This window comes from Scyliorhinus canicula, chromosome 10 (assembly GCF_902713615.1).
Source record: "Scyliorhinus canicula chromosome 10, sScyCan1.1, whole genome shotgun sequence".
Classification (NCBI taxonomy): domain Eukaryota; kingdom Metazoa; phylum Chordata; class Chondrichthyes; order Carcharhiniformes; family Scyliorhinidae; genus Scyliorhinus; species Scyliorhinus canicula.
Genome location: NC_052155.1, coordinates 351,817 through 367,205, shown reverse-complemented (window position 1 = coordinate 367,205; position 15,389 = coordinate 351,817). Strand labels below are relative to the sequence as shown.

The window sequence follows — 15,389 nt, the reverse complement described above, 5'->3', positions numbered from 1 at the left end:
TCTCGCTTATCTCCTCAGCCTCCACACACAACTTCCCACCACTGTCCTTGACTGGCCCTACTCTTACCCTAGTCATTCTTTTATTCCTGACATACCTATAGAAAGCTTTTGGGTTTTCCTTGATCCTACCTGCCAAAGACTTCTCATGTCCCCTCCTTGCTCGTCTCAGCTCTCTCTTTAGATCCTTCCTCGCTTCCTTGTAACTATCAAGCGCCCCAACTGAAACTTCACGCCTCATCTTCACATAGGCCTCCTTCTTCCTCTTAACAAGAGATTCCACTTCTTTGGTAAACCACGGTTCCCTCGCTCGACCCCTTCCTCCCTGCCTGACTGGTACGTACTTATCAAGAACATGCAATAGCTGTTCCTTGAACAAGCTCCACATATCCAGTGTGCCCAACCCTTGCAGCCTACTTCTCCAACCAACACATCCTAAGTCATGTCTAATGGCATCATAATTGCCCTTCCCCCAGCTATAACTCTTGCTCTGCGGGGTATACTTATCCCTTTCCATCACTAACGTAAAGGTCACCGAATTGTGGTCACTGTCTCCAAAGTGTTCACCTACCTCCAGATCTAACACCTGGCCTGGTTCATTACCCAAAACCAAATCCAAAGTGGCCTCACCTCTTGTTGGCCTGTCAACATATTGTGTCAGAAAACCCTCCTGCACACATTGTACAAAGAACGACCCATCTAATGTACTCGAATTATATCTTTTCCAGTCAATATTAGGAAAGTTAAAGTCTCCCATAACAACTACCCTGTTACTTTCGCTCTTTTCCAGAATCATCTTCGCCATCCTTTCCTCTACATCTCTAGAACTATTAGGTGGCCTATAGAAAACTCCCAACAGGGTGACCTCTCCTTTCCTGTTTCTAACCTCAGCCCATACTACCTCGGAAGAAGAGTCCCCATCTTGCATCCTTTCTACCACCGTAATACTGTCCTTGACTAGCAGCGCCACACCTCCCCCTCTTTTGCCCCCTTCTCTGACCTTACTAAAGCACCTAAACCCCGGAACCTGCAACAACCATTCCTGTCCCTGCTCTATCCATGTCTCTGAAATGGCCACAACATCGAAGTCCCAGGTACCAACCCATGCTGCCAGTTCCCCTACCTTATTTCGTATACTCCTGGCATTGAAATAGACACACTTCAAACCACAGACCTGAACACTGCCGCCCTCCTGCGAAGTCAAAACTGTGCTCCTGACCTCTCTACTCTCAATCTCCCGTACCCCAAAACTACAATCCAGGTTCCCATGCCCCTGCTGAATTAGTTTAAACCCCCCCAAAGAGTACTAACAAATCTCCCCCCCAGGATATTGGTGCCCCTCAGGTTCAGATGTAGACCATCCTGTCTATAGAGGTCCCACCTTCCCCAGAAAGAGCCCCAGTTATCCAGAAATCTGAATCCCTCCCGCCTGCACCATCCCTGTAGCCACGTGTTTAATTGCTCTCTCTCCCTATTCCTCATCTCACTATCACGTGGCACGGGCAACAACCCAGAGATAACAACTCTGTTTGTTCTCGCTCTGAGCTTCCATCCTAGCTCCCTAAAGGCCTGCCTGACATCCTTGTCCCCTTTCCTACCTATGTCGTTAGTGCCAATGTGGACTACGACTTGGGGCTGCTCCCCCTCCCCCTTAAGGACCCGGAAAACACGATCCGAGACATCACTTACCCTTGCACCTGGGAGGCAACATACCAAACGTGAGTCTCTCTCGCTCCCACAAAATCTCCTATCTGTGCCCCTGACTATTGAGTCCCCAATTACTAATGTTCTACTCCTTTCCCCCCTTCCCTTCTGAGCAACAGGGACAGACTCCGTGCCAGAGGCCCGTACCCCATGGCTTACCCCTGGTAAGTCGTCCCCCCCACAAGTATCCAAAACGGTATACTTGTTACTCAGGGGAACGACCGCAGGGGGTCCCTGCACTGACTGCTTCTTCCCAGTCCCTCTTACAGTTACCCATCTATCTCCAGTCTTTGGTGTAACTACTTCCCTGAAGCTCCTATCTATGACCCCCTCTGCCTCCCGAATGATCCGAAGTTCATCCAGCTCAAGCTCCAGGTCCCTAACACGGTTTTTGAGGAGCTGGAGTTGGGTGCACTTCCCACAGATGAAATCAGCAGGGACACTGACGGCGTCCCTCACCTCAAACATTCTGCAGGAGGAGCATTGTACTGCCTTCCCTGACATCCCCTCTAGATTAAAAAAAAAACAAGAAAAAGAAAAAGAAAGGAAGAGCTTACCTGATATTACCTCAAACCCTGATCCCGCTGAAAGGTAAGCAAATTTAAAGGCACTCACTCACCTTCACGACAGGCCCCTGCTCCCGCTTCCCAACCACCGTGGGGTGGGGGGGTTGGTTAGAGGAGGAGGTAGGGTGGGAAACACTCACAAAGTGTTTCAGGTTTAACTGTCACTTGCCAACAGCCCCTCCACAAACCACCTTCAACTTAGGCTGACCGCACCGCACGTATGCAAATTTCCCCAGAACAGCTGATCAGTAGCTCTGCTCTGCTGCCCTCTGCTGGTTGCTTGCCTTTACTCAAACTCCTTGGGTCTTCTTCGCAGGTTCACCTTCAACTTAGGCTGACCGCACTGCACGTATGCAAATTTCCCCAGAACAGCTGATCAGTAGCTCTGCTCTGCTGCCCTCTGCTGGTTGCTTGCCTTTACTCAAACTCCTTGGGTCTTCTTCGCAGGTTCACCTTCAACTTAGGCTGACCGCACTGCACGTATGCAAATTTCCCCAGAACAGCTGATCAGTAGCTCTGCTCTGCTGCCCTCTGCTGGTTGCTTGCCTTTACGCAAACTCCTTGGGTCTTCTTCGCAGGTTCACCTTCAACTTAGGCTGACCGCACTGCACGTATGCAAATTTCCCCAGAACAGCTGATCAGTAGCTCTGCTCTGCTGCCCTCTGCTGGTTGCTTGCCTTTACTCAAACTCCTTGGGTCTTCTTCGCAGGTTCACCTTCAACTTAGGCTGACCGCACTGCACGTATGCAAATTTCCCCAGAACAGCTGATCAGTAGCTCTGCTCTGCTGCCCTCTGCTGGTTGCTTGCCTTTACTCAAACTCCTTGGGTCTTCTTCGCAGGTTCACCTTCAACTTAGGCTGACCGCACTGCACGTATGCAAATTTCCCCAGAACAGCTGATCAGTAGCTCTGCTCTGCTGCCCTCTGCTGGTTGCTTGCCTTTACTCAAACTCCTTGGGTCTTCTTCACAGGTTCACCTTCAACTTAGGCTGACCGCACTGCACGTATGCAAATTTCCCCAGAACAGCTGATCAGTAGCTCTGCTCTGCTGCCCTCTGCTGGTTGAGGGAGGGATTGGACAGGGAGGGATTGGACAGGCTGGGACACAGGGACTGAGTTACAGGGAGGGATTGGACAGGCTGGGACACAGGGACTGAGTTACAGAGAGGGATTGGACAGGCTGGGACACAGGGACTGAGTTACAGGGAGGGATTGGACAGACTGGGACAGGGACTGAGTTACAGGGAGGGATTGGATAGGCTGGGACACAGGGACTGAGTTACAGGGAGGGATTGGACAGGCTGGGACACAGGGACTGAGTTACAGGGAGGGATTGGACAGGCACTGAGTTACAGGGAGGGATTGGACAGGCTAGGACAGGGACTGAATTACAGGGAGGGATTGGACAGGCTGGAACAGGGACTGAGTTACAGGGAGGGATTGGACAGGCTGGAACACAGGGACTGAGTTACAGGAGGGATTGGACAGACTGGGACACAGGGACTGAGTTACAGGGAGGGATCGGACAGGGACTGAGTTACAGGGAGGGATGGGACAGGCTGGGACAGGAACTGAGTTACAGGGAGGGATTGGACAGGCTGGGACAGGGACTGAGTTACAGGGAGGGATTGGACTGGCTGGGACACAGGGACTGAGTTACAGGGAGTGATTGGACAGGCTGGGACACAGGGACTGAGTTACAGGGAGGGATTGGACAGGCTGGGACAGGGACTGAGTTACAGGGAGGGATTGGACAGGCTGGGACAGGGACTGAGTTACAGGGAGGGATTGGACAGGCTGGGACAGGGACTGAGTTACAGGGAGGGATTGGACAGGCTGGGACACTGGGACTGAGTTGCAGGGAGGGATTGGACAGGCTGGGACACAGGGACTGAGTTACAGGGAGGGATTGGACAGGCTGGGACAGGGACTGAGTTACAGGGAGGGATTGGACAGGCTGGGACAGGGACTGAGTTACAGGGAGGGATTGGACAGGCTGGGACACAGGGACTGAGTTACAGGGAGGGATTGGACAGGCTGGGAAAGGGACTGAGTTACAGGGAGGGATTGGACAGGCTAGGACAGGGACTGAGTTACAGGGAGGGATTGGACAGGCTGGGACACAGGGACTGAGTTACAGGGAGAGATTGGACAGGCTGGGACACAGGGACTGAGTTACAGGGAGGGATTGGACAGGCTGGGACAGGGACTGAGTTACAGGGAGGGATTGGACAGGCTGGGACACAGGGACTGAGTTACAGGGAGGGATTGGACAGGCTGGGACAGGTACTGAGTTACAGGGAGGGATGGGACAGGCTGGGCCAGGGACTGAGTTACAGGGAGGGATTGGACAGGCTGGGATACAGGGACTGAGTTACAGGGAGGGATGGGACAGGCTGGGACAGGGACTGAGTTACAGGGAGGGATTGGACAGGCTGGGACAGGGACTGAGTTACAGGGAGGGATTGGACAGACTGGGACACAGGGACTGAGTTACAGGGAGAGATTGGACAGGCTGGGACAGGGACTGAGTTACAGGGAGGGATTGGACAGGCTGGGACACAGGGACTGAGTTACAGGGAGGGATTGGACAGGCTGGGATAGGGACTGAGTTACAGGGAGGGATTGGACAGGCTGGGACACAGGGACTGAGTTACAGGGAGGGATTGGACTGGCTGGGATACAGGGACTGAGTTACAGGGAGGGATTGGACTGGCTGGGACAGGGACTGAGTTACAGGGAGGGATTGGACAGGCTGGGACAGGGACTGAGTTACAGGGAGTGATTGGACAGACTGGGACACAGGGACTGAGTTACAGGGAGAGATTGGACAGGCTGGGACAGGGACTGAGTTACAGGGAGGGATTGGTCAGGCTGGGACACAGGGACTGAGTTACAGGGAGGGATTGGACAGGCTGGGATAGGGACTGAGTTACAGGGAGGGATTGGACAGGCTGGGACAGGGACTGAGTTACAGGGAGGGATTGGACAGACTGGGACACAGGGACTGAGTTACAGGGAGAGATTGGACAGGCTGGGACAGGGACTGAGATACAGGGAGGGATTGGACAGGCTGGGACACAGGGACTGAGTTACAGGGAGGGATTGGACAGGCTGGGACAGGGACTGAGTTACAGGGAGGGATTGGACAGGCTGGGACAGGGACTGAGTTACAGGGACGGATTGGACAGGCTGGGACACAGGGACTGAGTTACAGGGAGGGATTGGACAGGCTGGGACAGGGACTGAGTTACAGGGAGGGATTGGACAGGCTGGGATAGGGACTGAGTTACAGGGAGGGATTGGACAGGCTGGGATACAGGGACTGAGTTACAGGGAGGGATTGGACAGGCTGGGACACAGGGACTGAGTTACAGGGAGGGATTGGACAGGCTGGGACACAGGGACTGAGTTACAGGGAGGGATTGGACAGGCTGGGACAGGGACTGAGTTACAGGGAGGGATTGGACAGTCTGGGACAGGGACTGAGTTACAGGGAGGGATTGGACAGGCTGAGACAGGGACTGAGTTACAGGGAGGGATTGGACAGGCTGGGACAGGGACTGAGTTACAGGGAGGGATTGGACAGGCTGGGACAGGGACTGAGTTACAGGGAGGGATTGGACAGGCTGGGACACAGGGACTGAGTTACAGGGAGGATTGGACAGACTGGGACACAGGGACTGAGTTACAGGGAGGGATTGGACAGGCTGGGACACAGGGACTGGGTTACAGGGAGGGATTGGACAGGCTGGGACAGGGACTGAGTTACAGGGAGGGATTGGACAGGCTGGGACAGGGACTGAGTTACAGGGAGGGATTGGACAGGCTGGGACACAGGGACTGAGTTACAGGGAGGGATTGGACAGGCTGGGACAGGGACTGAGTTACAGGGAGGGATTGGACAGGCTGGGACAGGGACTGAGTTACAGGGAGGGATTGGACAGGCTGGGACAGGGACTGAGTTACAGGGAGGGATTGGACAGGCTGGGACACAGGGACTGAGTTACAGGGAGGATTGGACAGGCTGGGACACAGGGACTGAGTTACAGGGAGGGATTGGACAGGCTGGGACACAGGGACTGAGTTACAGGGAGGGATTGGACAGGCTGGGACACAGGGACTGAGTTACAGGGAGGGATTGGACAGGCTGGGACAGGGACTGAGTTACAGGGAGGGATTGGACAGGCTGGGACACAGGGACTGAGTTACAGGGAGGGATTGGACAGGCTGGGACACAGGGACTGAGTTACAGGGAGGGATTGGACAGGCTGGGACACAGGGACTGAGTTACAGGGAGGGATTGGACAGGCTGGGACACAGGGACTGAGTTACAGGGAGGGATTGGACAGGCTGGGACACAGGGACTGAGTTACAGGGGGGGATTGGACAGGCTGGGACAGGGACTGAGTTACAGGGAGGGATTGGACAGGCTGGGACAGGGACTGAGTTACAGGGAGGGATTGGACAGGCTGGGACACAGGGACTGAGTTACAGGGAGGGATTGGACAGGCTGGGACAGGGACTGAGTTACAGGGAGGGATTGGACAGGCTGGGACACAGGGACTGAGTTACAGGGAGGGATTGGACAGGCTGGGACACAGGGACTGAGTTACAGGGAGGGATTGGACAGGCTGGGACACAGGGACTGAGTTACAGGGAGGGATTGGACAGGCTGGGACACAGGGACTGAGTTACAGGGAGGGATTGGACAGGCTGGGACAGGGACTGAGTTACAGGGAGGGATTGGACAGGCTGGGACAGGGACTGAGTTACAGGGAGGGATTGGACAGGCTGGGACAGGGACTGAGTTCTAGGGAGGGATTGGACAGGCTGGGACACAGGGACTGAGTTACAGGGAGGGATTGGACAGGCTGGGACAGGGACTGAGTTACAGGGAGGGATTGGACAGGCTGGGACAGGGACTGAGTTACAGGGAGGGATTGGACAGGCTGGGACACAGGGACTGAGTTACAGGGAGGGATTGGACTGGCTGGGATTTTTGTCTTTGGCGTGTAGGAGACTGAGGGGTGATCTTATCGACATGAATAAGATCATGAGGGGCATGGTAGGGTGAATTCACTCAGTCTTTTTCCCAGGGTTGGTGAATCGACAGCTCGAGAGCATAGTTTTCAGTTAAGAGGAGAAAGACTCAATGGGGTCCTGAGGAATAAGTTTTTTACACGGAGGTTGATCTGTATGTGGAATGAGCTGCCGGAGGGAGTGGGTGAGGCTGGGACATCGATTTGGACAGATCCACGGACAGGAAAGGTTCAGATGGATCTGGGCCAATGCAGGCAAATGGGGTTAGCTTAGATGGGATTAGTGTTTTGATTGGCACGGACCAATTTGGGCCGAACGGCCTGACTCCATGCTTCTATGATTCAATGTTCACGGCTGATCATCAAGTTCAATACCCTGATCCCGACTCCTCCCCCCCCCCCCCCCCCCCCCCCCCATATCCCCCGATCCCTTTAGCCCCATGAGGGATATCTAATTCCTTCTTGTAATTACACATTTTGACCTCAACTACTTTCTGTGGGAGTGAATTCCACAGATTCCCCGCTCTCTGGGTGAAGACATTTCTCCTCACCTCAGTCCCTAAAAGGTTTACCCCTTATCCTCAAACTATGACCCCTAGTTCTGGACTCCCCCACCATCGGGAACATTCTTTCTGAATCTACCCTGTCTAATCCTGTTAGAATTTTGTAAGTTTCTATGAGATCCCCTCTCACTCTTCTAAACTCCAATGAATATAATCCGAACCAATTTAGTCTCCCCTCATGTGACAGTCCCACCATCCCAGGAATCAGCCTGGTAAGACTTCGCTGGACTCCCTGTCAGTACCCGTGGACAGCAGGTTAGCACAAGTGATTAGCACTGTGGTTTCACAGCGCCAGTGTCCCAGGTTCGATTCGAGCCTGCACATTCCCCCGTGTCTGTATGGGTTTCCTCCGGGTGCTCCGGTTTCCTCCCACAGTTCAAAGATGTGCAGGTTAGGTGGATTGGCCATGCTAAATTGCCCTTAGTGACCATAAAGGTTAGGAGGGATTATTGGGTTACGGGATGGGGTGGAAGTGAGGGCTGAAGTGGGTTGGTGCAGACTCGATGGGCCGAATGGCCTCCTTCTGCACTATATGTTCTATGTACTATGTACCCGTCTCACATTAATCCCAATTACAATAGTAAAGATAATTTTTAATATTTGTGTGAAGTCAGTGTGTGTGTTTGCTGTACGATGGATTGCCAAGAGAGAGATGTGAAAGAATCAAAGTGACCAACTCCACACACACCCATGTTTGCTCTTGAAGGCAGTATGTGGTTTAAAGTCTTGGATTTCCATTGCCAAGGAAGAGGAAGGAGTATCAAACTCAGAGAACCATGGGTGACTACAGGTGTTGGGAAAGCAAAAAGAGGCTTTTAGCACGTACAAGAGGAGCAAATCAACAGAGGTATTAGTGGAGTCCAGATAGTGCAGGATGGAAGTTAAGAAAATAATTAGGAGAACAAAGCGGGGATATGAGAAATCTCTAGCTGGTAAAAGTAGGGAAAATCCCAAGATATTCCATAAGTATATGGGAAGAGGATAACCAGGGAGAGAGTGGGGTCCATTAGGGACTAAGGGGGAAATCTGTGGGTGGAGCCAGAGGGCATTGGTCGGGTGTTGAACGAACATTTCACATCTGTCTTCACCCAAGAGAATGAGGGGGTAGATAGGGAATTTAGAGAGAGACTGAGAGATTATTGAGCAAATTGTCAGAGGGAGTGAGAAGGTATTGGAGGTGTTGGCAGGCTGAAAAGTGGGCAAATCTCCAGGTGCGGATGAATTGTGAGCCAGGATGCTGTGGGAGGTGAGGTGGGTGGGTGGTGGGGGGAGAGTGCAGGGGCTCTGACACAGATTTTTAATCCCTCTCTGGCCACGGGGAGGTGCCAGAGGGCTGGGGAACAATTAACGTGGTCCCACGATTGACAAAAGTTTGTTGAGATAAGCCTGGAAACTATAGACCAGTGAGTCTTATGTCAGTGGGAGGGAAACTACTGGAGAAGATTCTGAAGGAGAGAATCTAACCCCACTTGGAGAGGCAAGGTTTGATCAGGAATAGTCAACATGGCTTTGTCAGAGAGAGGTCATGTCTGAGAAATATGGTGTAGATGAGGGTAGTGCAGTTGATGTAGTTTACATGGATTTCAGCAAAGCCTTTGACAAGCTCAGAGAGTAGTAGGGGTGTGGAACGCCCTGCTTGCAACAGTAGTAGACTCGCCAACTTTAAGGGCATTTAAGTGGTCACTGGATAGACATATGGATGAAAATGGAATAGTGTAGGTCAGATAGGCTTCAGATGGTTTCACAGGTCGGCGCAACATCGAGGGCCGAAGGGCCCGTACTGCGCTGTAATGTTCTATGTTCTATAAGATCCCACATGGGAGACTTGGAAAGAAGGCAAATGCACATGGGATACAGGGGAACTTGATAAGGTGGATTCAAAGCTGGCAGAGCTGTAGGAGGGTGATGACAGACGGCTGCATTAGTGAGGCCACAGCTGGAGTATTGTGTGTAATTCTGGTCGCCACATTATAGGAAGGATGTGATTGTACTGGAGAGGGTGCAGAGGAGATTCACCAGGATGTTGCCTGGGATGGAACATTTAAGTTATGAAGAGAGGCTGGATAGGCTTGGGTTGTTTTCTCTGGAGCAGAGAAGACTGAGGGGTGACCTGATCGAGGTGGACAAGATTATGAGGGGCGTGGATAGGGAGCAGCTGTTCCCCTCAGTTGAAGGGTCGGTTTCGAGGGGACACAGTTCAAGGTGAGGGGTGGGAGGCTTAGGGGGGATTTGAGGAAAAACCTTTTTACCCAGAGGGTGGTGACGGTCTGGAACGCACTGCCTGGGAGGGTGGTAGAGGCGGCTCGCCTGACATCCTTTTAAAAAGTACCTGGATAGGCACTTGGCAACGTCATAACATTCAGGGCTATGGGCCAAATGGGATTCGATAGGCAGGTCAGGTGTTTTCTATGTGTTGGTGCAGACTCGATGGGCTGAACGGCCCCTTCTACAATCTATTATTCTGTGATTCTGTGACTACTCGTGAAGAATCTCCCCGATAGCAACAGTGGGTTGCAGTAATATTATTGGATTCTTTTTGAAGAGGGATGTTCATTCGTGAGTCCAACCACGAAGAAATCTTTTGGGGAAATGTTCGTAAAATGGATTGTGATGGGTTGTTGGGAATTGGGTTTGAGTGCGGTTGGAATGTTCTGGTTAGGATTACGGGAATAGGAACCCGGACAGGAGGATTTGGGAATATCATTCTGATCCAGACATACACACGTGTGATTGCTTTTATTCACAGATTGTTCTGGTGACCAGATATTCCTGCCCTGTGGACGATCATGTCCTCGCTCCTGTGACGATCTCTCTCTGGATGTGCTCTGTCTGGAGGATGGGATTTCCTCTCCCGACTCCGATTCCAATCTGAATTGCCAACCATCCTGTGGTTGTCCTGGTGACTTGCTTCTCCTGAATGGATCATGTGTTACCCGGAGTGAGTGTCGCTGTAAGTCTCGAGGTAAGTGAAGCCATTTTGCACCAAATTCACCAACACCAGCAAGCTCACAACATTTTCCACAATGTCTCTTCCCTCATTGGGCCCTGAATATATTGACCAAAAACGTTCCTCCAATACATATTTCAGGAATTCCATCCCCCCTCCCCCTCCCTCACCACTTTCTCCATCACATCCTCATCAATAATTTGATAATAAAGCCCCAAGTCTCGCCATCCTTGGATAGTGTCAAAAGGCCATTAATGACACAGAAGGACTCTATTCGGACATAGAAAGAGGAGGGGGCCATTTAGCCGCTCGAACCTGTCCCATCACTCAGTGAAATTATGTTGGAGCTGTGAGGGACCCTCTACTGGGCCGGGAGGGGAAGCAGCCGGAGCTGGGAGGGACCCTCTGCTGGGGCCAGGAGGGGAAGCAGCCGGACCTGGGAGGGACCCTCTGCTGGGGCTGGGAGGGGAGGCAGCCGGACCTGGGAGGGACCCTCTGCTGGGGCCAGGAGGGGAGGCAGCCGGAGCTGTGAGGGACCCTCTACTGGGGCCGGGAGGGGAAGCAGCCGGAGCTGGGAGGGACCCTCTGCTGGGGCTGGGAGGGACCCTCTGCTGGGCCGGGAGGGGAGGCAGCCAGAGCTGTGAGGGACCCTCTGCTGGGCCAGGAGGGGAAGCAGCCGGAGCTGTGAGGGACCCTCTGCTGGGCCGGGAGGGGAGGCAGCCGGAGCTGCGAGGGACCCTCTGCTGGGCCGGGAGGGGAGGCAGCCGGAGCTGTGAGGGACCCTCTGCTGGGGCTGGGAGGGGAGGCAGCCGGAGCTGGGAGGGACCCTCTGCTGGGGCTGGGAGGGGAGGCAGCCGGAGCTGGGAGGGACCCTCTGCTGGGGCCAGGAGGGGAGGCAGCCGGAGCTGCGAGGGACCCTCTGCTGGGCCGGGAGGGGAGGCAGCCGGAGCTGGGAGGGACCCTCTGCTGGGGCTGGGAGGGGAAGCAGCCGGAGCTGTGAGGGACCCTCTGCTGGGGCTGGGAGGGACCCTCTGCTGGGCCGGGAGGGGAGGCAGCCGGACCTGGGAGGGACCCTCTGCTGGGGCTGGGAGGGACCCTCTGCTGGGCCGGGAGGGACCCTCTGCTGGGGCTGGGAGGGACCCTCTGCTGGGCCGGGAGGGGAGGCAGCCGGACCTGGGAGGGACCCTCTGCTGGGGCTGGGAGGGACCCTCTGCTGGGCCGGGAGGGACCCTCTGCTGGGCCAGGAGGGGAAGCAGCCGGAGCTGTGAGGGACCCTCTGCTGGGCCGGGAGGGGAGGCAGCCGGACCTGTGAGTGACCCTCTGCTGGGCCAGGAGGGGAGGCAGCCGGAGCTGTGAGTGACCCTCTGCTGGGCCAGGAGGGGAGGCAGCCGGAGCTGTGAGGGACCCTCTGCTGGGGCTGGGAGGGACCCTCTGCTGGGCCGGGAGGGGAGGCAGCCGGACCTGTGAGTGACCCTCTGCTGGGGCCAGGAGGGGAGGCAGCCGGAGCTGCGAGGGACCGTCTGCTGGGCCGGGAGGGGAAGCAGCCGGACCTGGGAGGGACCCTCTGCTGGGGCTGGGAGGGACCCTCTGCTGGGCCGGGAGGGGAAGCAGCCGGAGCTGGGAGGGACCCTCTGCTGGGGCTGGGAGGGACCCTCTGCTGGGCCGGGAGGGGAGGCAGCCAGAGCTGTGAGGGACCCTCTGCTGGGCCAGGAGGGGAAGCAGCCGGAGCTGTGAGGGACCCTCTGCTGGGCCGGGAGGGGAGGCAGCCGGAGCTGCGAGGGACCCTCTGCTGGGCCGGGAGGGGAGGCAGCCGGAGCTGTGAGGGACCCTCTGCTGGGGCTGGGAGGGGAGGCAGCCGGAGCTGGGAGGGACCCTCTGCTGGGGCTGGGAGGGGAGGCAGCCGGAGCTGGGAGGGACCCTCTGCTGGGGCCAGGAGGGGAGGCAGCCGGAGCTGCGAGGGACCCTCTGCTGGGCCGGGAGGGGAGGCAGCCGGAGCTGGGAGGGACCCTCTGCTGGGGCTGGGAGGGGAAGCAGCCGGAGCTGTGAGGGACCCTCTGCTGGGGCTGGGAGGGACCCTCTGCTGGGCCGGGAGGGGAGGCAGCCGGACCTGGGAGGGACCCTCTGCTGGGGCTGGGAGGGACCCTCTGCTGGGCCGGGAGGGACCCTCTGCTGGGGCTGGGAGGGACCCTCTGCTGGGCCGGGAGGGGAGGCAGCCGGACCTGGGAGGGACCCTCTGCTGGGGCTGGGAGGGACCCTCTGCTGGGCCGGGAGGGACCCTCTGCTGGGCCAGGAAGGGAAGCAGCCGGAGCTGTGAGGGACCCTCTGCTGGGCCGGGAGGGGAGGCAGCCGGACCTGTGAGTGACCCTCTGCTGGGCCAGGAGGGGAGGCAGCCGGAGCTGTGAGTGACCCTCTGCTGGGCCAGGAGGGGAGGCAGCCGGAGCTGTGAGGGACCCTCTGCTGGGGCTGGGAGGGACCCTCTGCTGGGCCGGGAGGGGAGGCAGCCGGACCTGTGAGTGACCCTCTGCTGGGGCCAGGAGGGGAGGCAGCCGGAGCTGCGAGGGACCGTCTGCTGGGCCGGGAGGGGAAGCAGCCGGACCTGGGAGGGACCCTCTGCTGGGGCTGGGAGGGACCCTCTGCTGGGGCTGGGAGGGACCCTCTACTGGGCCGGGAGGGGAGGCAGCCGGAGCTGGGAGGGATTGCTGCAACAGCCTCAGTCCTCAACACCGACAACTGCCAATCTCCAGACGCAATTCTGCAACTCATCTGCTTCATTTTAAATCACAACATCTTCACCTTCGACAACAAATTCTTCATCCAGACGCACGGAACAGCCATGGGGACCAAATTCGCACCTCAATATGCCAACATCTTCATGCATAAGTTTGAACAAGACTTCCTCACCGCACAGGACCTTCAACCGATGTTATACACCAGATACATCGATGACATTTTTTTCCTTTGGACCCACGGCGAAGAATCACTGAAACGACTACACGATGACATCAGTAAGTTCCATCCCACCATCAGAGTCACCATGGACTATTCTCCAAATTCAGTTGCATTCTTGGACACACTCATCTCTATCAAGGACGGCCACCTCAGCACCTCGCTTTACCGCAAGCCCAGGGATAACCTCACGATGCTCCACTTCTCCAGCTTTCACCCAAAACACATTAAAGTAGCCATCCCCTATGGACAGGCCCTCCGTATACACAGGATCTGCTCAGACGAGGAGGAGTGTAACAGACACCTACAGATGCTGAAAGATGCCCTCGTACGAACGGGATATGGCGCTCGACTCATTGATCGACAGTTCCAACGCGCCACAGCAAAAAACCGCACCGACCTCCTCAGAAGACAAACACGGGACACAACCGACAGAGTACCCATCGTCGTCCAGTACTTCCCCGGAGCGGAGAAACTACGACATCTTCTTCACAGCCTTCAACACGTCATCGATGAAGATGAACATCTTGCCAAGGTCATCCCCACACCCCCACTACTTGCCTTCAAACAACCGCGCAACCTCAAACAAACCATTGTTCGCAGCAAACTACCCAGCCTTCAGAACAGCGACCACGTCACCACACAACCCTGCCGTGGGCAATCTCTGCAAGACGTGCCAGATCATCGACATGGATACCACCATTACACGTGAGAACACAACCCACCAGGTACGCGGCACATACTCGTGCGACTCGGCCAATGTTGTCTACCTCATACGCTGCAGGAAAGGATGTCCCGAAGCGTGGTACATTGGGGAGACCATGCAGACACTGCGACAACGAATGAACGGGCATCGTGCGACAATCACCAGGCAGGAATGTTCCCTTCCAGTCGGGGAACACTTCAGCAGTCAAGGGCATTCAGCCTCTGATCTCCGGGTAAGCGTTCTCCAAGGCGGTCTTCAGGGCACGCGACAACGCAGAATTGCCGAGCAGAAACTTAGAGCTAAATTCCGCACACATGAGTACGGCCTCAACCGGGACCTGAGATTCATGTCGCATTACATTCACCCCCCACCATCTGGCCGGGCTTGCGAAATCGTACCAACTGTCCTGGCTTGAGACAATTCACACCTCTTTAACCTGGGGTTACCCCTATCCCTGAATCTGTAAATGATTTGATTACCCGCAAATGCTCGCATTCCAAGCATTGTCTGGAATCTCTGACTTTGTCTATATAAATGTTTCTGGAACATACCTCGCCATTCACCTGAGGAAGGAGCAGCGCTCCGAAAGCTAGTGTTTGAAACAAACCTGTTGGACCTGGTGTTGGAAGACTTCTTACTGTGCTCACCCCAGTCCAACGCCGGCATCTCCACATCAAAGAATGGCGTTGGAGGAATGGGTTTAAATTCATGGGACATTGACACCAGTACTGGGGAAGGAGGGAGCTATTCCGATGGAATGGTCTGTACTGGGGAAGGAGGGAGCTATTCCGATGGAATGGTCTGTACTGGGGAAGGAGGGAGCTATTCCGATGGAATGGTCTGTACTGGGGAAGGAGGGAGCTATTCCGATGGAATGGTCTGTACTGGGGAAGGAGGGAGCTATTCCGATGGAATTGT

The 15,389-nt window shown here is 55.4% G+C and overlaps 1 protein-coding gene across 1 annotated transcript in view; it reads left to right on the top strand.

Moving 5' to 3' along the window:
* The window catches only part of scospondin (subcommissural organ spondin), a 443,172-nt gene that overhangs the window by 109,395 nt on the left and 318,388 nt on the right, over positions 1–15,389 (top strand). Inside the window, exon 17 of the mRNA XM_038810430.1 lies at positions 10,619–10,834. Within this exon, the coding sequence (XP_038666358.1) occupies positions 10,619–10,834 (216 nt within the window). The remainder of the gene's footprint in view (positions 1–10,618; positions 10,835–15,389) is intronic.